The sequence below is a fragment of the Podarcis melisellensis genome, assembly GCF_964234715.1.
Source record: "Podarcis melisellensis genome assembly, chromosome: 16".
Taxonomy (NCBI): Eukaryota; Metazoa; Chordata; class Lepidosauria; order Squamata; family Lacertidae; genus Podarcis; species Podarcis melisellensis.
This window is the reverse complement of record NC_138533.1, coordinates 11,541,032-11,564,777: the sequence shown is the minus strand read 5'-3', so window position 1 is coordinate 11,564,777 and position 23,746 is coordinate 11,541,032. Positions and strand designations below refer to the sequence as shown.

The 23,746-nt window shown below is 47.7% G+C and overlaps 3 protein-coding genes across 3 annotated transcripts in view; 1 reads left to right on the top strand and 2 right to left on the bottom strand.

Annotated features, from left to right (window-relative positions):
* LBHD1 (LBH domain containing 1) overlaps positions 1-18,136 on the bottom strand; it is a 49,412-nt gene extending 31,276 nt beyond the window's left edge. Inside the window, exon 1 of the mRNA XM_081892012.1 lies at positions 18,008-18,136. The gene's annotated coding sequence lies outside the window, so the exon portion shown is untranslated. The remainder of the gene's footprint in view (positions 1-18,007) is intronic.
* LOC309359311 (proton-coupled zinc antiporter SLC30A1-like) lies at positions 359-6,209 on the top strand. The gene is made up of 2 exons (XM_081892831.1): positions 359-1,892; positions 3,976-6,209. The coding sequence occupies exons 1-2, from the start codon at positions 1,352-1,354 to the stop codon at positions 4,689-4,691; spliced, it is 1,257 nt and encodes a 418-aa protein (XP_081748957.1). The 5' UTR covers positions 359-1,351; the 3' UTR covers positions 4,692-6,209.
* Positions 6,520-17,001, bottom strand: LOC309359312 (uncharacterized protein). Its single transcript, XM_081892832.1, has 6 exons — positions 16,746-17,001; positions 15,398-15,422; positions 14,552-14,605; positions 13,142-13,216; positions 8,116-9,218; positions 6,520-6,671 (listed from the first exon to the last, which is right to left on the bottom strand). The coding sequence occupies exons 5-6, from the start codon at positions 9,133-9,135 to the stop codon at positions 6,558-6,560; spliced, it is 1,134 nt and encodes a 377-aa protein (XP_081748958.1). The 5' UTR covers positions 9,136-9,218; positions 13,142-13,216; positions 14,552-14,605; positions 15,398-15,422; positions 16,746-17,001; the 3' UTR covers positions 6,520-6,557.
* Positions 18,137-23,746: the final 5,610 nt, after the last annotated feature.

Genomic DNA, 23,746 nt, shown 5'->3' with positions numbered 1-23,746 from the left:
TGTTTTCACAGTGATCAGCCAGACCCCCAGATTCCCCGGTGTTATGTACTGAGTTGAATAGGATCCAAACTGCAGCAGTCTGATTGGTCCTAGAACAATAGGATCCAAAATGCAGCAGTCTAATTGGTCGTAGAACAATAGGATCCAAAATGCAGCAGTCTGATTGGTCCTAGAACAATAGGATCCAAAATGCAGCAGTCTGATTGGTCCTAGAACAATGCAGCAGTATGATTGGTCGGCAGGAACCACCCAATCCAGCTCCAGATAGAAGTGAATCCACAATCTAACCTAGAAGTTACCAGAGCAAAGATGACAGAAGTTAGGCTATACCTGTCCAGACAGGTGCGCAACTGGGCCACCAGCCTAAGCTGACGGAAGGCACTCCATGCCACTGAAGCTACCTGAGCTGAGCCTCAAGCGGCTGCAAAGGAGCCACAAGTACCTCCAAGATGCGTAGCCACTTCTTCAGAGGGAGTGTAACTCCCTCAAGAGCAGGCAACCCTTCCATCCATCCGGTCTAGAGAACCTCTCACTAACAGTCCCTCAGCCTTGTCTGGATGGAGCTCCAGTTTCCTGGCTCTCATCCAGTCCATTACCAAGGCAAGACAATGGTTCAGCAGTCTACACAAAGCACAGCCAGGCTGGCAAATGCATTTCTCTGCCCCCACCCCACTGAAGCTGGTGGCGACTGGCATTTGCTAAGCCGTTTTTTTGGCTGCAGAGCAGTCATGGGGATGGGAGCTGTTGGGGAATATTCTGCAAGATCTCACATACACCAGAACCGTGACCTCGCAAGCCCTCGCGTTTTACCCTAGTAGGGTTTGTTGGGGGGGGGGGAATCTCTGCAACTCTCCTCCCTCCTATTGTGGCAGGGGGAGAATCACATGCATCATTATGACCTGGTTTCTGCAGCTGGTGGAAGCCTGGGCAGAAGGCCAAAGGCAAGAGAGAGTGTGTGTGAAAGAGAGAGGGAGCTGCCTCTTTAAAGGACCCCTGGAATCCAAGGGGCAGTGTGCACTGGTCTCCGAGTGCAAAACTTTATTCAAGTGTAAAGCACACACACAGCGAGAGAGCGAGAAACTGGGAACTGATTGCAGGGCAGAGGCCAGGCCTGGGTCTCTGGCCAAAGGGGGCCAGCAAAGGAGAAACCGGGCAACATCTAAGATTGGGAGAGAGCGTGCACCAGGGGCCGCAGGGGTGGCGGAAGGAGGAATAAGCAGGTCCAGAACTGGGCGAGGGGCTGGAGCCAGCAGGACGATTCGGAAGAGGCGGGTATCAAGGCGAAGAAGAGGACACAGGTTGGAGGAGATCGGAGGCCGGAGTGACAGCTGACTGGGAGTAGAAGGCAGAGATGGGAGCCCAGTCAAGAAATAAATCCTGGATGGGTGAGGGCTCCTCGCCTCTGTGGGCAGTGGGGGGCTCCACAGGTTGGCCTGTCGGCCATTTCTGCCTCTCCGCCTGCCTCTTCCTGGTAGAGTTGGTGGCCAGCCGGGTGACCGGCTCATTGCTCCTGCTTTCCTGCGCATTCCACACCCTGGGAGGTGCGCTGGCTCTTGCTGTGGCCTTGACCGATGCCTGGCTGGCGACCGGAGGACACCCCAGTCGGAGGAATACCTTCGGGTGGGTGCGAGCTCGCATTGCGGGCACCCTGGCCAGCGCCGTCTTCCTGAGTGCCCTGTGCCTTGCGCTTCTGCCCGAGGCGCTCCGCAGGGTGGCCGATCCACACGTCACACAGCATGCGTTGGCTCTGATGGGGATCGGGGCCGTGGGGATCCCGATCCACCTTGCCAGGGTGGGACTGCATGGCCAGCAGCCCCAAGACCCGGGCACCAGGCCGTGCTGCAGCAGGAGGAGGGTGACCGAAGGAGACAGCTGTGCCCAGGAGATGGAAGGTGAGTTCGTGCGAAAGAGTGACTGGGGAGCATTGGGACCGGCGGGGCAGAGGGCAGGCAGCCCAATGGAAGGCAGAATCAGGGCCAGTAACAGATGGAGTCAAGAGCCCGCATTCCCTTCCCTGCTGAGTTCTACAACGACAACATTCAGACTGAGGAGGAGGAAGCTGGCAGGTTGTGGCACCCTCTGGGTTGGTTGTAAGAAATTAAGACGGGCAGGTATGGCTGGTAGGGGGCAGACTGAGGTGAGTGGGGCAGTGCCCCAATTGCCCTAATGAATCAGCCTGTACTGTGAGTGAGGGGGGCAGGGAAGGAGACTAGGAAGAAACGAATGGACTGTCTCATGTATAGGCAATGTGGTGCCCTCTGCATGTTCTTGGACTCCAACTCCCATCATCCCTGACTGTTGGCTATGCTGGTTGTGGCTGATGGGAGCTGGAATCCAGCGATCTGTGTAAGGCACCATGTTGGCCACACTCGGGCTATCAAATCCTGGGGAGAAGAACCTCCAAATGTGTCTTGGACTTCAGCTCCCATCAGCCCCAGCCAGCATCGCCACTGACCTGGGGGCAATGGGAATTGGAGTCCAACAGCATCTGGAGGGCCAGTAGTTCGAATCCAGTAGTTCGAAAATTGGAAACCTTAAGGAAAATAACAAGGTTAATGCTCTAAAGACGTTTCTGATGACGGCTGAAGAGGCAAGCTGTGCTTATTAGGGAAAATGGCTTGCCTCTTCCGCAGTAGAGGTACCTGCAGTGAAGGATAGGGCTGATCAGCACAGCTAGCCAGGATAGCCAAATGGCGCCTCCATATTCAGAGGCAATCTGCTCTCAACTGCTGTGGAGAAACAACAAGGGAAGGTTATTGGCTTCTCAGAGGCTTTTTTTGGAACAGTGCTGGCTCAGATAGACCTTGGATCTGATCTAGCAGGACAAATCTTACCTTCTTTGCTCCCCCAGTTCTCCTTTCTGTGATGTACATCTGGGGATGGCAGAGAAATTAGATTCCTTTTGCATTTTAATGAAAAACGACCCTATTTGCCCTTCTCAAATCAAGACACTAACACATACGCATAGAAATTTGCACTTCTCACGGTTATCACACCATTGTGCACAAAAATATACTCAGTTAAAGTGTGCATAAAAATGAATATGTTAATGACTCAATCTTAGGGTCATGGGTTTGAACCCCATGTTGGGTGAAAGATTTCTGCCTTGCAGGGGGCTGGGCTAGATGACCCTCATGGTCCCTTCCAACTCTACAGTTCTACGATTCTAAACTTGGAAATATTTGAAACGGAGAGAATCTGAACCTGACAAGCTCATCCACCACTTAACTCCCACATAAGGAAATGTCTCAGGCCTGTCCCGAGGGCTGGATTAACCATTAAGCAAAATAATCACCTGCTTGGGGCATCAAGGGAAGCAGGTCACCACAGAACATTTCCATTGCCAGATTTTTTAACATTAATGGCCACCAATTGCTCAGCTCAGTTGACACTGAGCTATGCAACAAGGCAGTACTTCTCTACGAAGCACAGAAGCAAACATGTTACCTAAGGTTAGTTTTGAGGATCTGATCAAAGACTTGGCAACTAGAAAAAGTAGGGGAAATGTGTTCAAATAAAGCGGAAGCATACAAAAATGAACATTATTTTCCATCTTACTGTAGGTTTCATTTCATTTCGAATTTTTTTTAAAAAGGGTTATTATTGTTTATATTTCGAATTAGATATATATGGGGGCGCCAAAATATTTTAAGTGCTTAGGGCCTCTAAGGGTCTTACAGTGGTACCTCGGGTTAAGTACTTAATTCATTCCGGAGGTCTGTACTTAACCTGAAACTGTTCTTGACCTGAAGCCCACTTTAGCTAATGGGGCCTCCTGCTGCCGCCGCGCCACTGGAGCACGATTTCTGTTCTCATCCTGAAGCAAAGTTCTTAACCTGAAGCACTATTTCTGGGTTAGTGGAGTCTGTAACCTGAAGCGCCTGTAACCTGAAGCGTATGTAACCTGAGGTACCACTGTAATTTGGTCCTGCCTATCCCTACTCTAAGCTTCTGGTTCTTTTTCCTCATCTACAGATCTGCTGGGCAACGGCTCCTCGGCCAACGGGCAGCCCTGGATGGAGGAGGACAGGGAGGCCAGTCCCATGCCACCCTCAGAAAAATTGGGGCAGTGGACAACGCTTTGCCTTGGTCGGGTGGTCGCCTGCCTGGGCCCTGCAGCCGTCCTTCTGTACTCTCTCATGTTCCACCTGCTGTGGCCTCCTTGCCTGGGCAACGCAGCCTGCCTCAGCCACTGCCCCAGGTCCACCTGTTGGGCCTGGCATTCTGCGGAGGCACTGCAGTGGGGACGCGCCCCTTGCTGGTTGCTCTACCTGGACCCTGGGCTCGCCGTGGCTGTGTCAGTGGCCCTGCTGTGCTTGGCTTGGCCGGCGCTGCACAGCTCCGCTCTGGTCCTCATGCAGGCCGCACCGGAAGAACTGGACCTGAGGCTGCTGGAGCTGCAGCTGCGGGCCACGGAAGGCGTGGTGGCCGTGCGGGATCTCCGCGTCTGGCAGCTCGACGGGCCCAGCAGTTTAGTGGGCACGGCCCACGTGCACTGCCGGGACGTGGCCACGTGCGAGGCCGTGATGGACAGGGTCCAGCGGGTGTTCTGCGAGCATGGCGTTCACGCCGCCACGGTTCAACCAGATCTCAGCGTTTGTCCGGGTGGCACGTGGTGCGAGGGGGCGCCACGAAAGAGGTGCCTGGCCCCGTGCCCTGTCACGGTCATGGAATATGAGACCACGGTGTGAGCTGAACAGATGCACCACTTGGGGGTGGGTGGGAGACCAGGGTGGGGGGTAGGGGAAGAGTACCTCATAAATTTCCATTTTTATCTGCTACAGACGTCCTGCTTTCTAGCTAGGTGATGTTACGGGTGTCCGCAGTAATACCGTATTTTTTGCTGTATAAGACTCACTTTTTCCCTCCTAAAAAGTAAGGGGAAATGTGTGTACGTCTCATGGAGCGAGTGCAGGCTGCGCAGCTATCCCAGAAGCCAGAACAGCAAGAGGGATTGCTGCTTTCACTGCGCAGCGATCCCTCTTGCTGTTCTGGCTTCTGAGATTCAGAATATTTTTTTTCTTGTTTTCCTCCTCCAAAAACTAGGTGCGTCTTGTGGTCTGGTGCATCTTATACAGCGGAAAATACAGTAAATTGGTGGAGGCGCGGGGGAGATTTGTGACTTGTAACCGCAGGTTGTTGACTGGACTATTTGCAACCTTTGTGCGACTGGGACACATGCACTGTTACATGGTACTGAAGAGAAGCAACGAGAAATAATGGTGGGCTGTGCCTCTTAGTGATTTAGTGTTTAATATATATCTCCGAACAAACTTCTAACAAATTGCTTGATTTGTGCATTTAACAATAGCAAAGGGAGGCACCAGAAAGGCACAGCAGCTTCAATTTCATAGAGAATCATAGAATTCTATAATTGGAAGGGAGCTCCCCCCAAAGGATCATCTAGTCCAATCCCTTGCAATGCAGGTGCCACAGCTAAATAGCCATCGATCTCAGTTTAAAAACCTGCAACGAAGGAGACTCTACCACCTTCCAAGATGGTCTCTTCCACTGCCAAACACCATCCATGTCCTTTGAACAATGAGTGGGGGCGATGCTGAGGTTCCTGGGAATCTCAGCATTCTTTCTTTTAGATGCTAGTTTCTAGTTCTCGTGATACTATTTGCAAAGCGAATTATGCAAATCAAGAGAAGTCCACCAGATATGAATGAAATATTTATATAGGCCACAGAATCCTCCTTTATTGCATGCAGAATCATGGGCATTAGTTTCAGAGGTAGGGTCTACAGTGGTACTTCGGGTTAAGAACTTAATTTGTTCTGGACGTCCGTTCTTAACCTGAAACTGTTCTTAACCTGAGGTACCACTTTAGCTAATGGGGCCTCCCGCAGTGCGATTTCTGTTCTCATCCTGAAGCAAAGTTCTTAACCCGAGGTACTATTTCTGGGTTAGCGGAGTCTGTAACCTGAAGCGTCTGTAACCCAAGGTACCACTGTAATCCAAGGAGGGATGGGGGGGGGAATTTGATTCAGTTCACATTTAAAGGCAAATGTACCTAATTTGCACTTTCTGAAATAATCTGAAAACTGAAACACAGCAGTCCTTGGAAATCCACGCCTCACTGGATTTTGCAATGCAGTAAAGTGAGCATTAAAAATGCATTTGTTTGTGGAAATAACATGGAGGAAATGCTTTGCAAAATCTGCACTAAAATGTTGATGACGTTATAAAAATGTCCACAAACCAAAGTGGAAATGTGGATAACTGAATTTACGACTGGAAAAATGAGAAACTAAGATAAACCAAAACTCACAGATTTCCCCATCCCTATGATTTAGTTGGATACCACCCAAGGACTCTTCACCCCACTTCCCGCCTTCGTGTGCCGAGTTCGGATGCCGCCATCTCTGCTATAATGTAAACTGCAAACAGGGCAAACAGGAAGAAAAAATGTGGGACTGGTGTTTCTAATACCTGATTCCCAGGATTGCAGCAGGGATGATTTCCACCCTACTCCTTACCCAACACCCTGATAAAGCAAAGAATAATACACTCCTATAGATTTTCCAATTTTTTATTGTTAATATTATTGCCAGCTAGGTGGGGGATCCTAGTTGAGGAGGGCAGGGGGTTATCAAGGATCGCCCAAGGTCACGCCACCTTTTCGGACGATCCCGGCATAATCTGCTCTCCAACGGCACCTTCACTTCCTGAAGGAAGAAGGAAACCAGATCAGCGGGGCACCCACCCAGGAAAGGGGTACTCAGGGAGGGATGTAGGAGAAATTTGAATCAGCTTGCAGATCTATGGAATTCACACTTCCTAGAACAATAAAGGTAAAGGGGACCCCTGACCATTAGGTCCAGTCATGGCCAACTCTGGGGTTGCGGCGCTCATCTCGCTTTACTGGCCGAGGGAGCCGGCGTACAGCTTCCAGGTCATGTGGCCAGCATGACTAAGCCACCTCTGGCGAACCAGAGCAGCGCACGGAAACGGTGTCAACCTTCCCGCCAGAGCGGTACCTATTTATCTGCTTGCACTTTGATGTGCTTTTGAACTGCTAGGTTGGCAGGAGCAGGGACCGAGCAACGGGAGCTCACCCCGTCACGAGGATTCGAACTGCTGACCTTCTGATTGGCAAGCCCTAGGCTCTGTGGTTTAACTCACAGCGCCACCCGCATCCCATGCAAAATTTGTTAGGGGTGCAGAATTTCAACACCAGGTACTGCCTCAGTACAGCTATGCACTTCCATTGCTGGACTCTGTTTAAAACAGCTTCTCCATGCGAACCAAGAAGTGACCTCTCCAGACAACAAAATAACTCTTCTTCTTTTTTATCTCTGCGGCTGTGATCTTCTGGGTGACGCAGAGGCCATTAGTAAGTTCAATGCACATGCATATTCGGTATGGGCACTGGCAGCCCACGCTACACCACTGCCTATCAGTCACTAGCTGTGTTGACTATTATCCCTCCACTGTCAAGAGGCACTTGGCCTCTGAATGTCAGGTGCTGGACACTACAAAAGGGGAGAGTGTCTTGTTCCCATTGGGGCACCTGGTTGGCCATTGTGAGAACAAGATGATGGATTAGATGAGCCACTGGCCTGATACAGCAGCACTCTTCTTATGCCATTATGGAGAGTGAGGAAAGAGTGCTGGAGAAGTTGCAAGAGTTTAGCAGGAAGTTTCAAGGCATGGGCAGACTGGAAGCATGTCCACCCCAAAATCTCTGTAGAACAAACAAGTACAGTACTGAAACTGGGGTTGTGTATGACAGCCCCGACACCATCATGAGCACAAATAATCATGAATGGATGTCAGGAGGAACCCTAAATTGGTCAATAAATTTCAAGCAAAGTGCAAAGAACTGCTACTGCCATTTAGCCAAGTGGCAGAGTTTTAATGTTTGGATTCCCTCCTGTATGAGTGAAAAAGCGGAGTATCAGTTAGGGGTGTGACCTGGAGAGAAGTGGTGTGCCTGGGGAGGGAGTGTGGCCCAAGGGTCAGACAGAGATGCCTGGTCTGAGGTTCCTCATACCTTGTCTAAAACGGGGTGGGGGTGAACCCTGGGCCTGCAAGCCTAATTTGGCCTCCCCAAGCAAATATTTCTGCCCATCACTTCAAGACTCTACCAATCCCCCAGCACCCCGATACCTGGTCGTCTTGATGAATGAAGGCCTCCCTGGAATGGGGGCTTCGTCGTTCGCTGATTCTTGCTCCTGCAGCATTTGTTCCAACGTTAACACTTGTCCCAATGCCGGATTTGATGCTGACTGCTGTTCTAGCTCCTGCAGCGTTTGTTGCACTGTGAATGATCCTTCCGATGCTGGATTTGATGCTGGCTGCTGTTCTTGCTCCTGCAGCATTTGTTGCACTGTGAATGATCCTTCCGACGCTGGATTTGATGCTGACTGCTGTTCTTGCACCTCCAGCGTCCGTTGCACTGTTAACTGTTGCTTCAATGCCGGCTTTGGTGCTGCTGGTCGCCCTTTTTGCACCTGCAGCATCTGTTCCATCGATGATGGTTGTCCGAACTCCACCTTCAGTGCTGATCAGCCTTTTGGTACATCCAGCATGCGTTCCAGCGTTGACTCTTCTACAAACAGCGGTCTTGGTGCTGATCAGGCTTTTGGTATCTCCGGCATCCGCTCCACCATTAATGGTTGTCCAAATGGCGCCTTTGGGGCTGATCAGCCTTTTGGTACATTCAGAGAGCGATCCAGCGTTAACTGTTGTACAAGCGGCGGTCTGGGTGCTAATCAGCCTTTTGGCATCTCCGGTATCCATTCCACCGTTGACGGTTGTCCGCACTCCGACTTCAGTGCTGATCAGCCCTTTTGCACCTCCGGCATCCATTCCACCACTGACGGTTGTACGAACGGCGGTCTTGGTGCTGATCAGCCTTTTGGCATCTCCGGCATCCGTTCCACCGTTAATGGTTGCCCAAATGCCGGCCCCGGTGCTGATCAGCCTTTTTGCACCTGTTTCACCATTGGCGGTTGTTCCGACTTCGGCTTCGGTACTGATCGCCGTTCTTGCACCAGTGTTGACGGTTGATGGTCTGAAGCCCGCTGCAATGGTGGATTGGTTTCTGATTTGCCCATCCCATGGCTTTCTGTTGACGACTGCGCACCCACGATTGCAAACGATTCCAACTCTTTTGTGGGATTCCATTTGCTCTTGGTCTTCAGGTTCGCTCTGAGGCCAGTGCAGATTTTTTTCACCTTATCATTGGTGTCCACGAACCCCTCGCCATTCTTAAAGGGAGGGGAAGGGAGAGGCATTACTAGTCCCTCTCTTGACTTTTGCAGAACAGCCCCGCAGGGCAAGGCTTCACAGTGGTTAGAGCAGAAGGGAGGGAGACCCAGTGGCCCTCTGGGTGTTGTTGGACTTCAGCTCCCATCAGCCTCAGTCAGCAGAACCTGATGGAAGTCAATGTCTAGCAACATCTGGAGGGCTGCAGGTTCCCCCATCCTTCAGTTGCAGTGTTATAATGTGATGACTGCAGAGACCTGGGTCCAGTGCCCTGCTCGATGGGTGACACTGAGCCAGGCATTTCCACTTAGACTAACCTGCCTCACAGGGGTGTTGCAAGGATGAAAGGGGGATCATGTGCCACAGTCTGAGCAACTGGGGACAAAGGCTTCTATCCCATGCTAGTCCTACCCAGCATAGACATATTGACGTTAATGAACCGGTTGGCCTTTGGTCCATTCATTTCAATTGGCTTTCTCTGAGCAGGACTAGCATCAGATAATGCAACCCAAAGAGTGGTTAGGAAAGTTTTTGATTTTGATTATTTTTTAATGTCCAGAAGAGTAAAAACCGGAACGAATGGATGCAGCATGGAAAGTGAACCCTCCTTCCTATAGTTTTCTTTGTGTGGGGGTACGGCTATCACTTCTCAGGAGCACATCACTAGCAGTCACATGAACCAATCAGATTAGCAAGATGCAGCTAAACCACACAGCAACTCCTCTCCCACGATTTCAGTTCCTCTGCAAACCGAATTAAGATGTGCACACTTTTCTAAGGGTGTCGTCAGGGCGTGGTCCAGAGGGCTTTCCTGCCCCTCCCTCATTTTAAAAACTTTATATATTTAAAGTATTTTTACTTTGCTTGCAGAGCAACCAGCCACTGTGCAAAGTGCAATCCTAGTGGAAACCTGGTCACCTGCTGTTTACATTTGCTCAGAGGAACTCTATGTATGTTTGCAATTAGTAGTGTGGGCTTGGTGCCTTAAATGTCTAGCAACATCTCTACACTTTCTGAACCTGGGTTGTTGTAAAGCTCAGGTCTGAGGACTTGCATATAAATCCTGAGTTACCAGAATTCACCCTAGCTCTCCCAAGTTTTGCCCCTAGACCCCACCAGGAAGCCAATATTTATTTATTTTTAATCACAAGCTAATAGAAAACCAATTGGTTCCATGTTTTGTTGATGTTTACTATGGAGTCAGATTGACAAATTGAGCGAAACTCCTAAAGAAACTGAGCCACATGAAACCACCTGCCAGATCCAAGAGGAGCTCCTCCCTAAACCATTGCACTTTGCCAAATCTGAGCTGCTGGATTTTGTTTTTTTTATCATGGTGTTTGATATATCATTGTGTGTGTGTGTGTGTGTGTGTGTGTGTGTGTGTGTGTATATATATATGCACATTGCCCAGATATTGGGTGGGTGTATATTACATAAAAATGAAATTGTTTAAATAACAAGAAATAGTAATGATAAATTCAGATTATACGTAGAAAAAAGAAGAAGAGTACAGGTTGGCATTTTCATGATGAGAGCATCATCTAGATGCTGTGAAATACCTGCATACAAGAGCAGCAATGATTCCGACAACAACCGCCCATCTGGAAGTGGTACCTGGAAAAACTCTTTTTTTATTTGGGCTTTTTCAAACATTGGGAGAGGATATGGGCACTAGGGGGCACCTCAGCTCTAAGTGTTCAGCTACCTCATAGAAATGTAGAAGGCAGGCAGAACATCCCAGCTGGCAACTCTGGAAGGGAGCAGGAGTCATATGGTCATATGTCATGGGTGCTTCTGATTCCTGCATTGCAAGGCGGTGGACTAAATGACCCTCAGGGTCCCTTCCAACTCTAGGATTCTATGAATCTATGATACAGCCAAGGGAAGGGACCCCCAGTTTTGCACAGCAAGCCAGCAAATTACGTGGGGGGGTACATTCCGGGGATCGTGCCTAAAGCCAAAAACCATTGTTATGTACTGAGTTGAATAAGATCCAAACTGCAGCAGTCTGATTGGTCCTAGAACAATAGGATCCAAAAGGCAGCAGTCTGATTGGTCCTAGAACAATAGGATTCAGAATGCAGCAGTCTGATTGGTCCTAGAACAATGCAGCAGTATGATTGGTTGGCAGGAACCACCCAATCATGCTCCAGATAGAAGTGAATCCACAACCTGATTGGCTTACCGTAGAATTCTGGAATTAGCCAATCATGCGCAGCCCATTGTGTAAATAATGTATATAAAGCAGATACTTTGAGAGGACTTTCATTCATTCCTCCTCACCACTATGAGCTGAATAAAGAGCATTAAATCACTTTGCGACTCTGAGTATATTTCAACCATATTGTCAAAACATATTGGGTTCAAAGGTGGGTGGGATTGCCAAGTCATTTTTTCCTGGAACCCCCCCACTTTCTGCCCTTTCTTAATTTTTATTTTTTGCCACACACACACAAAGCTGAAGGTGCACAAGTTAAATGTGTGTAAGTTGTGGGTTTACTGTATATTGATTCCTTGCAGGGGCGAACGAAGGCATCGTGACACCTGGGTCGGGGTGTCGCTATGTAGGGCGCATGTGCGGTGTTGGCATGTACGACGCATCACACATGAGCTGTACATAGCGGTTTGCCGGCAGCGCCACTCCACCGCCATGTGCCGGGATCCCTCCGTCGCAGCTATAGCCGCAAACGGAGGATCCTCTACATGCGGCTGTAGCAGCAACAGAGGGATCCCACTGTCATCCGTACGGCGCTCGAGCAGTGCCGGCAGCAAACCGCTATGTACAGTGCATGTGTGGCATCATCACGTACAGTACATGCATGCGACGCCGCACATGTGCTGTACATAGCGGTTTGCCGCTGGCGCTGGGATCCTCTGCTGGCAGCTGCAGCCACGAACGGAGGATCCTCACATGCGGCTGCAGCGGCGCGATGGCTGCTTGCGCTGCTGCAAGCCCCCGGGGGTGCCTTCTTGTCACCCCCCCCAGACATGGCACCCAGGGCGCACCGCCCCCCCCATTGCAACACCATTGATTCCTCGGCGTACCACTGTCTTAGGTTGTAGGTTTTTGTGACTTATGGCAGAATCAAACCCATATGCTGTCAGAACTCCAGAAATGTGCTATGCGGATGTGTTAGTACGGCTGCGTACAAAGCATTCGTTTGTTAATGCACATTTCTTGCCCTGCCCAATGATCCTGCGAACTGTAGTTTATCCCTCACAGAGCTATGAATCTCTGGATCTATAATCTATGTTAAATATGTATTCTATAGTTAACCTCCTTTTTAATGTTTAATTTGAAATCTTTAAGATAATCATTTAGTTTTGTGTTATGTTGCTTTGATTGTATACTCCGTGGGTAGGCAAACTAAGGCCCGGGGGCCAAATCTGGCCCAATCGCCTTCTAAATCTGTCCTGTAGATGGTCCGGGAATCAGCGTGTTTTTACATGAGTAGAATGTGTCCTTTTATTTAAAATGCATCTCTGGGTTATTTGTGAGGCTTGCCTGGTGTTTTTACACAAGTAGAATGTGTGCTTTTATTTAAAATGCATCTCTGGGTTATTTGTGGGGCATAGGAATTCATTCATTTCCCCCCCAAAAATATAGTCCACCGCCCCCCCAAGGTCTGAGGGACAGTGGACTGGCCCCCTGCTGAAAAAGTTTGCAGACCCCTGGTATACTCTATATTTGACTTTCTTCAGATTGTTTTATTTATGTTTTATTGATTTAATATGCTGCAAACCCCTTTGAGGTTTCCCTTAAAAATATAAAGCAGTATAGAAATTTTAAAAAATATTATATTATATTATATTATATTAATAACAAACTACGGTTCCCGGGATTCTTAGGGGGAAGCTTTAAATGTACGGTGTGTACCAGGTGCGTGTGCCAAATCAGAGAGTCCATTTTGGTGGTACTCACCGTCTTCGAGTGCAAAACCTGACCGGATGCTGGGAGAACCACCTCAAAGGCACCTTGACCAGCAACTTCCCCAACCTGGAGAGGAAAGAGGAAAAGAAAGAGGAGAAACTGGGAGGAAGGCTTTGGGCCTGTCACTCTCCCTCAGTCTAATCAACCACACAGAGTCATTATGAGAATAAAATTGGGTGTGCATTTGCGCCCACGACTCCCTCTCCCCCTAACCTACCTTACAGGGTTGTTGTACACTTAAAACGGGGTGGGGTGAGGCCAGTCACTGTCTCGGGTTAACCTACTGCACAGGGTCACTGTGAGCATGTAATGGAGCAAACCTTGGGCCTGTCACTCACACTCAGCCTATTCTACCTCACAGGGTTGTTGTGAGGGTCACAGTGCATGATGCCATCCTGGTGTTGTAAATAAAAAATATGCCCTTTTCCTTTATGGGGTATCCAAGAGCCCATATAGAGTCCTTACATAGGTTCCCTATTGGTAGGAGAAAATAACAGAGGCCAACCAGAGACTATTGAGAAGCAAAGCAGCTAGTAAGCTTGATCTTTATTGATCTGTTGCAACAGGGTGCTCCCCTCACATGCAGGAAAGGAGGAGGACCCACAAAAATGCTGTGCAAGGGCTTATTAAGACTTTTGAAATTCCCATCCTCTAGATCAAGACCACCCCCAGAAACATTTATGCATACATCACAGAAGGGGTGTAACCTAAGACCACCCCTTAGATACATCCCACCTACATCACAGAAATTTAAATGTTGTTTTTCTCTTGTCCTTGTTTATCTCCTGTCTGGCAGGTTACTTGATTGGATTTCCTGGGGAGCCTGGCCATTCTTTTGTAGTGGTAAAATACTTATTTCCTGGGCCAGGTCACAGGCTCACACCTTATTCATATCTTAAATGTGTCCTTAAGACAGGATTTGTGAGGAAAGAGACAATGGGGAGACTTTTCCATTTTGACCATGCAGAGAAACATTTGCTCAGTTTAGGAATCAAAATGGTTCCAGGTTGGCTTTCCTGTGCTGAACTATGTACATGTGGTTATGAACGTTGCCATATATCTAAAACCATAAATTTCCTATCACACTGGGCACCTTGGGGGAAAGGGTGTGACATAAATGGAATAATAAACATTCATGTGCTCACACCAAAGATCACTATTCATGGTCACACCAACGCCATACATTGAAGGCACAATTATAAAGCACTTGGCTTCCCCCAGAGGATCATGGGAACTGCAGGTTTTTTAAGGGTGCTGGGAATTGTAGCTCCACGAACCTTTTGGGGAAGCCATGTACAGAAGTTTAAATGTATGGTGTGGAGGGTACCACAACGCATCCAAACTGCCTCCTATCCCCCAAGAGTTGTCTCCTGGTCCCGCCCACAGAGGCACGTCACTTACAATTTCCAGCATGTTCGGGAAGCATTTTTCCAGGAGCTTTTTAATCTGCAAGAACTAGAGAGATGAATCACAGAAGAATGTAGCCAGCTGCTTTTTCTTTCTTTCAAAGCAAGGCGGCAGGCGGAGGTCTAATCCCACACCCCACATTGATTTTAGAATGCTGTGTTATTTTACCGTTAAAACAAAAAAAATTCCTTCCAGTAGCACCTTAAAGATCAACTAAGTTAGTTCTTGGTATGAGCTATTATTTTACCGTTGTTAGCTGCTCTGAGCCCAGCTTCGGCTGGGGAGGGCGGGATATAAATAAAATATTATTATTATTATTATCCTGTTGGGGAAGCAGCACTATGTGCGCTACCCCTCCTCACCGCACCTCTCAACATTGGGGTTTAGAAAGGAGGGGTACTGGTATTTAAGAACATAAAAGCTTTGCTGCCGGTTCAGTCCAAAGGCTCATCTGTTCTCACAGTGGCCAGCTAGATGCCTCAATGGGAAGGGAGCCCACAAGCAGGACCTGAGTATGATAGCAACTCTCCCCTAACTTTGTGGTACTCAGAGCCCTGCAGGATCAGGCCAAATCGGGATCAGGCTGGGTAAGATTCTCACAATGGCCCACTAGATGCCTCAGGGAAGCCTGCAAGCAGGATCTGAGTGGAACTGCAGCTCTTCCCTGTTTGTAATTCCCAGAAACTGGTATTCAGAGAATCACAAGATTTGAAGGGGACTAAGGAAAAACAAAGGGCATGAATTGGGGGATTCAGTAGTGGTGGGGTGCTCAGGGCAGAATAAGTGTTTGAGGGGGTGATATTTGGGAGGAGGAATAGCTCTCCTGCAAGGGACACTTACCCGACTTTTGTACCCTCATTCGGCTCTAAAAAACAAAACAAAAAACAAATGGACTGTTTGTAAAGTTGCAAACGTTTTATGATTCTGTTTATTTTATTACCATCAGCATCATACCCAGATTGGCTGAGGAATTCTAGGAAACCAAAAGAACCAGCACGGTTTTGAAATAAGCGCAGGTTTGAAAAGTTCCATCTGCAATCTTGATTCAAAATGGTTCCCAAATGTATTACAACACGGACGGAAACTTGTGCCTTGATCTTAGGAGCCGCATCATGCAAAATTGAGTTAAAATATATTTGAACTAAAGACGACAAACAACTTTTCAAAATATGCAGTATTATTGCTTAGCACCCCAATCTCTGAGTGGTGTGAGCGGTTCCAGGGTTTGGTTTCTTTGGAATGAGGGACAGCGGAGGCTGTGGTGTCTTTAGGATTTATGGTTTATTTACACCTATATACCACCTGAGACTATGATGGAGGGATTCACAGCATTATTAACACCCCAAGAGGATCTTACTGTTACTCTTTCTCTCTGGCTTCCTCCTCTACCTAGCTTCTACGCTCACAAACCTCTCAGGCCTTTTGTTTTATTAACTTCCAGGCAATTGAGAGAGAGGGGGCTTATCCTTTCGCTTTCTGGCACAGAGCCACTTCCTTTGTTACCTTAAGGACCCATACTTAGGGGGCCATTATAGCCCTTGCCTGGCTAATTCAGCAGTTTGAATCCTCCTTTTGATCTAAGAATAAGAAGGAGCTCAGGCATACAGTCTACCTCCCCCAAACTCACAACAGTATAGACTACATTTATATCCATGGGTATCTGAGGAGGGGGGAGGAATGAGAGGCAGTTGGGGGGCCCTTTCCCGATGTACCATAATCTCCACATTCACAGATTTCTTTTATCGTACATTTTCAGCATTTGTAGAACCTGAGCTGCAGGGCACAATGTACAGGCACAACTTGTTTTGCGATAAATTATCCTGCTCCCTCCACAAAAAAGCTTTTAGTACTTTATTTTAACCCACTCCCCCCAAAATTGCAGATGGGCGCCCAAGTTGATACCTCACGTTTCCTCCAAAGAGGTCAAATACATGGTCCTCCCCACTCCCCCATTTTACCCTCACAACACCCCTGTGAGGTAGGTTGGGCTGAGAGACAGCCATTGGCCCTCAAGGACCCTGAGTGAGATGCACAGCTGAGTGGGGATTTGAACCGTGGTCTCCGGGTCCTTGCCCAGCCACTCTTGCCACGCTTACTGTATAGTGGCGGTGGGTAACAGAGGAGCACACCCTCTTGCGGTCAGACCCGAGGACTGACCGATCGATGCACACACTTTTCCCCGCCTCACCAGTAGACGATCTTCACTTTGAGCGACCCGGGTGCAGATACGGCTGTGGGTTTCTGCTGTTTGCTCCCCATCCTCCTGGATGGGGAGAAATGAAGCAAGAGCCTTAAATTGGTGCTTGGAGGTCTTGCGCCAAACTGGGAGGACCTCCCTGAGAGTTTTGGTCAAGGGGGCTAAAAGGGCTTGGGGGGGATCTGCAAGAGCTTTAGAAGATGGTGGCATCGGAGACCCTCCCAGGCCTCAGAATTCACGTTCCTAAGCAACCCTCTTGACTGTTCTCTCTGTCCACACACACGACAAAGGCCATGCATTTAAAGCGCTAGGATACTGCTTTAGACAATCATGGCTCCCCCCCCCCAAATAATTATGGATTCAGGGAGCTGTAGTTTGTTAAGGGTTCTGCAAGTTGTTAGGAAACCCCCATTACCCTCACAGGGCTATCATTTCCAGAGTTCCCTGTTGGTCAAACCACTCTGGGAAATTTCAGCTCTGTGAGGGGAATATCTGTTAAGTATAATTGGTTTAATTGACAATGGTTAAATGTGCATTGGCGAAAGGCTTAACATGGGGCTATGTTAGAAGAGCACTCTCTGGTTGTTGTTGTTCTCTAGCTAGCTAACAGTGTGAGTGAGCAACCTTAGGTCAGACGATTAAGGTATTGAATTACAAATCACCGTTTTGGTTCTTTTAGATTCTGCAGAGTAAAAATGTGTAAGACTCTTCTGAAGTAAACAGCTTCTCTTCTCTGTAAACAGCTCCAGGCTAATGGGGGCTGGAACAGGGTGATGTTATGATCTCAGTCCTGTTTAAATAGGGCTGCCATGTGCCGTTGGAAACGGTGTCCGGGCGGAAATTGTTGAAATGTCTGGGAAAATCAGGACGTATGGCAACCCATGTTGGAATGCGTAGATTTTGATGAACGTCCTCAAAAATACCTTCCTCCCCCCTGCCCAATGTTGAAAGAAAGAAAAAAAGCTGAACAACTTTTGTATCCGGATTTTCACTTTTAGACATATGATAACCCTCATTTAAAGTTATTTCTGAAAATACGCTCTGCCTGTGCTGGATATGCACAAGATATGGAGCTGTATGGCTGTATCATTTACTGGTTTTTGTTATGTTTTAAAGAAAGTTTTGCAAGTAAACTTTGAATAATATTTTCATGGCTCTGGTCAATGCTTCATTCCAAAAGGACTCCGTTTTCACGCATCCAGTTGCTTTAAACTGCACAATATTAATATACAGTGGTACCTCAGGTTAAGTACTTAATTTGTTCCGGAGGTCCGTTCTTAACCTGAAACTGTTCTTAACCTGAAGCACCACTTTAGCTAATGGGGCCTCCTGCTGCCGCCACACCGCCGGGGCACGATTTCTGTTCTCATCCTGAAGCAAAGTTCTTAACCCGAGTTATTATTTCTGGCTTAGCCGAGTCTGTAACCTGAAGCGTATGTAATCCGAAGCGTTTGTAACCCCTGTATGCAATTATCTCTTTCTCTCTGGCCCTTGGGAGTCTCCCCAGTTCATTCACCACACTGGCTTAGCTTCACTCCCCACTCCCCACTTTTTTTCCTGGCTGGAACTCTAACAATGCCTCTTGCTTCCCTGGGTAGATGATAGAGGAGGGTGAGTGATTAAGGGCTTGTCCACACTTCTGCATGTCCCTTCTAGGCATGATGGGTCTGAGCAGCTTTCCATTTGGCCCGCCTCTTTCACCAGGAAAACCTGCTGTTTATCTCTCATTCATAACAAACGTCAATCCGTTTGTTCTGATTTAAGTGCAAATTTGGAAGAGCCATATATGTGTAGAAACTAGCCTACTCTGCAAACAGTGGCGTAGCGTGGGTTGTCAGCACCCGGGGCAAGGCAAGTAATTTGCGCCCCCTAACCCGTGGATTTGCGCCCCCTAACCCTAACCCCCAGATGTTGCGCCCAGTGCGGCCGGCCCCCCCTGCACCCCCCACGCTACGCCACTGTCTGCAAAGGTAAAAATTACAATAGTTGCTCTGCCCAAGTTTGTCTCTGGCTCCCTCAGCTGCACAACAGGTTACAACCATGTCCACATTTCAATTCTAGGAAATGCTGGACAGCATTCAGGGAAGGGTTGGATAGAGACAGGGCACCAGAATTTTAAGGCTGCATATATGCCATAGTGCTACAACTGCCTTAAAAACAACCATTTCCATAATTTGGGGGGTGTTTGTGTGCTTTAAACGTACTTCAAGCAAGCAGCACAGCCTGTCTACTCAGTCTGATTTACACAGAAAGGGTGTGGTAGAAATTTCATACCCCTTTTTGGCTGCCAGGGGGATGGAAAAGGACAAACTAATGAAGTTTTAGCACCAGCCGTAAGTTCTGACTCCTTCCCAGACTGTCTGAGTTGCAGAACAAGACACTCAAATGGAATCTTGTTTGTAAAACCTCCAGCACTTGACGTTCATAATTTTAATGAAGGGCGTATAAACATCCGTCCATCTGAGGTGGGTGAGATTGGCTCTGCTTCAGTCAATCCTGAAGAAATATGTGCCTGAGGCCCCAGTGTGATGGTCTCCAAAGCCCCTCTGGCTTTTTGACCAAGGAAAATAGGTACTGAACAGAAGCTTCCTTCATAGACGGGTAACGATTGAACAAGGAACTTCTGTAAGAGGCGATGGCGGAACCCACTGAAAGAATTTTTGGAATGTCACTTTCCTTCACACTAGACTTTCCAGGTCCTTCCAGATTAGAACATCACCACAGTTCTTCATGTATTTATAATCTGAACTTCCACAAAAATGTATCAAGGTGGTAGGTAGCATATTAGAATAAAATCAGGGGGCTGGTAGGAATCCCATAAAACACCATTAAAAAAAATCAAAATGAGAAAATGCATATTTTATCAAAAAATATATAGTGGTACCTCGGGTTAAGAACTTAATTCGTTCTGGAGGTCTGTTCTTAACCTGAAATTGTTCTTAACCTGAAGCACCACTTTAGCTAATGGGGCCTCCTGCTGCCGCTGCACGATTTCTGTTCTCATCCTGAAGCAAAGTTCTTAACCCGAGGTACTATTTCTGGGTTAGCGGAGTCTGTAACCTGAAGCGTATGTAACCCGAGGTACCACTGTTGTGTTGTACTAGCAGTATTCTCCCCAGAAGGAAGGTGCAGATGGGACACATCAGCCAGGGCAGGTAGCCCATCTAGGAAAAGAAAAACTCTTGATACTAAACCTCTGCTGCCTTGTGGGATGACTTTGGGAAAAATAAAAGGCTAAGGAAAAAACCCTACAAAATCTGGAGTGGAGTCCCTAAGACAGTAGGATGGCACCTTCTGGCAACTCCTGGTGCCAAACTGGACCCTGGATAGGCACCTGGAATCTCACACCATGAAGAGATTGGGGTAGAGTGCAACACTGGCGCCTCCTTAGCATCTCAGAGAGAAGGGTGCTTCTTGATGTGCTAGTCTTCTATGTGCAGGGATGTTGATCCGTAATTTGAACTGCCCCCTGCAGACCAAGGCGACATAGCCCAGTCACAGCTTTATTGCCCCAGTGAGAGAACGAAGCTAATTCAGACTTGATATCTTGGTAGCAAACACACACCAGCTAAACAGAGTTTGTTTTGAGTCAGGGAGAGGACGGAGAATCAAAGCGGCTTTGTATGCCACCTGTTTGTGGCTTGCTTGCCCAACTGGCAGTGGTTTCTGCATTCCTTGATCTTCCAGTGCCAACATTTCCAGGCTAAAAATAAGAGTGTCATGCGGACCGCAAGGCAGTTAAGTGCAAATATAGAATGTGTATGTGGAGTTAGAAAAAGCAACCTTTATTTGCATGATTATTGGGACGAAATTGCCACTCTGGCAGGGGAAATGGGGACATTCCAGGGTAAAATCAGAAACCAGGATGGCTTTTGTTATTCTGGGATTCTCCCTGGATAATCGGGACACTTGACGGCTATGCAACTATCAGCCCTGAGTGCTCCCTGTAAGGACAGATCGTGAAGCTGAGGCTCCAATACTTTGGCCACCTCATGAGAAGAAAAGACTCCCTGGAAAGGACCAATGTTGGGAAAGATGGAGGGCACAAGGAGAAGGGAACGACAGAGGACGAGATGGTTGGATAGTGTTCGCAAAGCTACCAGCATGAGTTTGACCAAACTGCGGGAGGCAGTGGAAGACAGGAGTGCCTGGTGTGCTCTGGTCCTTGGGGTCACGAAGAGGCGGACACGACTAAACGACTAAACAACAAGACCACATCCTATTAATTTGGGGTCCTCTTACTCATTCAGCTGATTGGGACCTTGAGCTTCCACCCCCATGGCCTGTGCTGACTTTGAGGGTTGCCATACTTTGAAGAGTAAAAACCAGAACACCCCAAACTTGTGGAGCGTTTTTTTGAAGTCCCAGACATATGGCATAGATACAACACTCTCAGTTCCCGGGGTTGTTTTGAAAAAATTTCTTCAATGCAGAAATAAATAGTCATTTATCCCTTTCGATCAAGTCATCTTCCAATTAATGTTTCCATGTGATCAAGGAAAAATACTGAATCTGTTTATGGATGGCAAGCTGCACTTGGGAATTAGACTTTTACATTCCTGGCAAACAGCTGTCTTCCTAATGTTACTGGAAGATTCAGCTGGGTGGAAGGGGAAAAAACTCGATATGAAAGAAGCAAGGAAAAGAAAACAAAACCTCCTATGAATGGAGCATGGGAATGCTTTCCTGATGCCAACAAACCAATTTAGACGCCTCCAAGTGAATTTGCTCAATGAAGCCTTTTTTAAAAAAGGCAAACACACAAACAGATTTGCTTTATGAAGAGGATTGATTTCCAAAATGGTGGCTTCTTATCCCTCACATCACAGAACAGGGGGAAGTTGAACTATAGACACTGTGTGAAGTACTTTCTTTTGTCTTTTGCCTGTCCTGAATTTAATTCCACCCCAACCAGGAAATTAACTGGCTGGCCTGGGCCTAGTTGCTGTCCCACAGTGCAACCTGCCTCACAGGGTTGTCAGTGGGAGGTTAAAAGGAGAGGAAGAATCAGCATGTGGGCTACCTCCACAGCTCTGGAGGAAAGGGAGGATAAAAATGTAATAAAGAATGATCTCTTAAGTCCTGCTGCTAATAAGGCTTGGCTGGGGCGGCCTATGCGTAAGGGCTAAAATAACATTATGGCCGACTTGCAATTAGATGTTGAGAGGAACTGTGTGGGGTACACACACAATCATATTTGAATCTGTTATGTACTGAAGTTCTCACCCTGGACCAGCAGGGGGATACTGTAGATAGTTTTCCCTCAGGTCCACATATGCAAATAAGGGATTGAAAGTGACGTTCAGTGATTGGATAGTTACAGAAAGTTGCTACAGTTGCATTGTAAAGGTAAAGGGACCCCTGACCATTAGGTCCAGTTGTGACAGACTCTGGGGTTGCAGCGCTCATCTCGCTTTCTTGGCCCGAGGGAGCCGGCGTACAGCTTCTGAGTCATGTGTACAGAATGACTAAGCCGCCTCTGGCGAACCAGAGCAGTGCACAGAAACTCCGTTTACCTTCCTGCCGGAGCAATACCTATTTATCCACTTGCACTTTGACGTACTTTCGAACTGCTAGGTTGACAGGAGCAGGGACTGAGCAACGGGAGCTCATCCCGTCACGGGGATTCAAACCACCGACCTTCTGATTGGCAAGCCCTAGGCTCTGTGGTTTAACCCACAGCACCACCTGTGTCCCTCAGTTGCGTTGTACTAGAGCTCTATCTAAGCAGGCTGGCTGAACCCTTCCGTTCAGTTCTGTTCTGGCCTGTGAATAAATAAGAGGTGTTTGAAGAATCGCTGTGTCGTCTGATATGTTCACCCACAACTTAACAGAATCAGCTGCAGGTAAGGATGGGACAGAAACTGGATTAGTTTTTAAAGGCTAACCTACTAGATTCACACTGATCTGAAACAATTTGTGAACTGAAACACAACCCTCCATCAAAATTCACAGCTCTCTGAATTGCATAATGCAGTTCTCCAGCTAACGAAAGTGTAAAAAGATGCATTGAAATGCAAAAGAATACTTGGTCAAACTTTGGGACTCACTTCCACAGGAGGAAGTTATGGCCACCAACTTAGAATGGCTTTAAATGAGGATCCAAGAAATTCATGGCTACTAGTCATGATAGCTGCTATGTACTGAAGTTCTCGCCCTGGGCCAGCACGGGGATACCGTAGATAGTTTTCACTCAGGTCCACATATGCAAATAAGGGATTGAAAGTGACGTTCAGTGATTGGATAGTTACAGAAAATGGTTACTGTTGCGTTCTAGTGGAGCTCTATATAAGCAGGCTGGCTGAACCCTTCCGTTCTGTTCTGTTCTGGCCTGTGAATAAACAAGAGCTGTTTGAAGAATTGCTGTGTCGTCTGATATGTTCACCAACAACTTAACAAGAGCTATGCTTCCTTGGCTGGGGGTGGTAATGCTTCTCACTACCAGTTTCTGGAAATCACGGGGTGGGGGTGGGGATAATGTTCTTGCACTCAGGTCCTGTTTGAGGGCCTTTGCACAGGCACCTGGTTGGCCACGGTGAGAAAGGATGCTGAACTAGAATTGCCATTGGCCTGGTCCAACAGGTGGCTCTTATGTTCTTAAGATTGCTTTGCAAAAGAAAATGTGTATATTAGAGTTTAGAAGAAGAAGAGTTTGGATTTGATATCCCGCTTTATCACTACCCAAAGGAGTCTCAAAGCGGCTAACAATCTCCTTTCCCTTCCTCCCCCCCAACAAACACTCTGTGAGGTGAGTGGGGATGAGAGACTTCAGAGAAGTGTGACTGGCCCAAGGTCACCCAGCAGCTGCATGTGGAGGAGCGGAGAGGCGAACCCAGTTCACCAGATTACGAGACTACCGCTCTTAACCACTACACCACACTGGCTCTCAAATATTAGACAAAATTGCATATAAAAACAATGTATATTAGGAAAAACTGCACTGAAATGCTAATGAATATTCACAAGGAATTCTTAAAAAACAAATTCGCAAA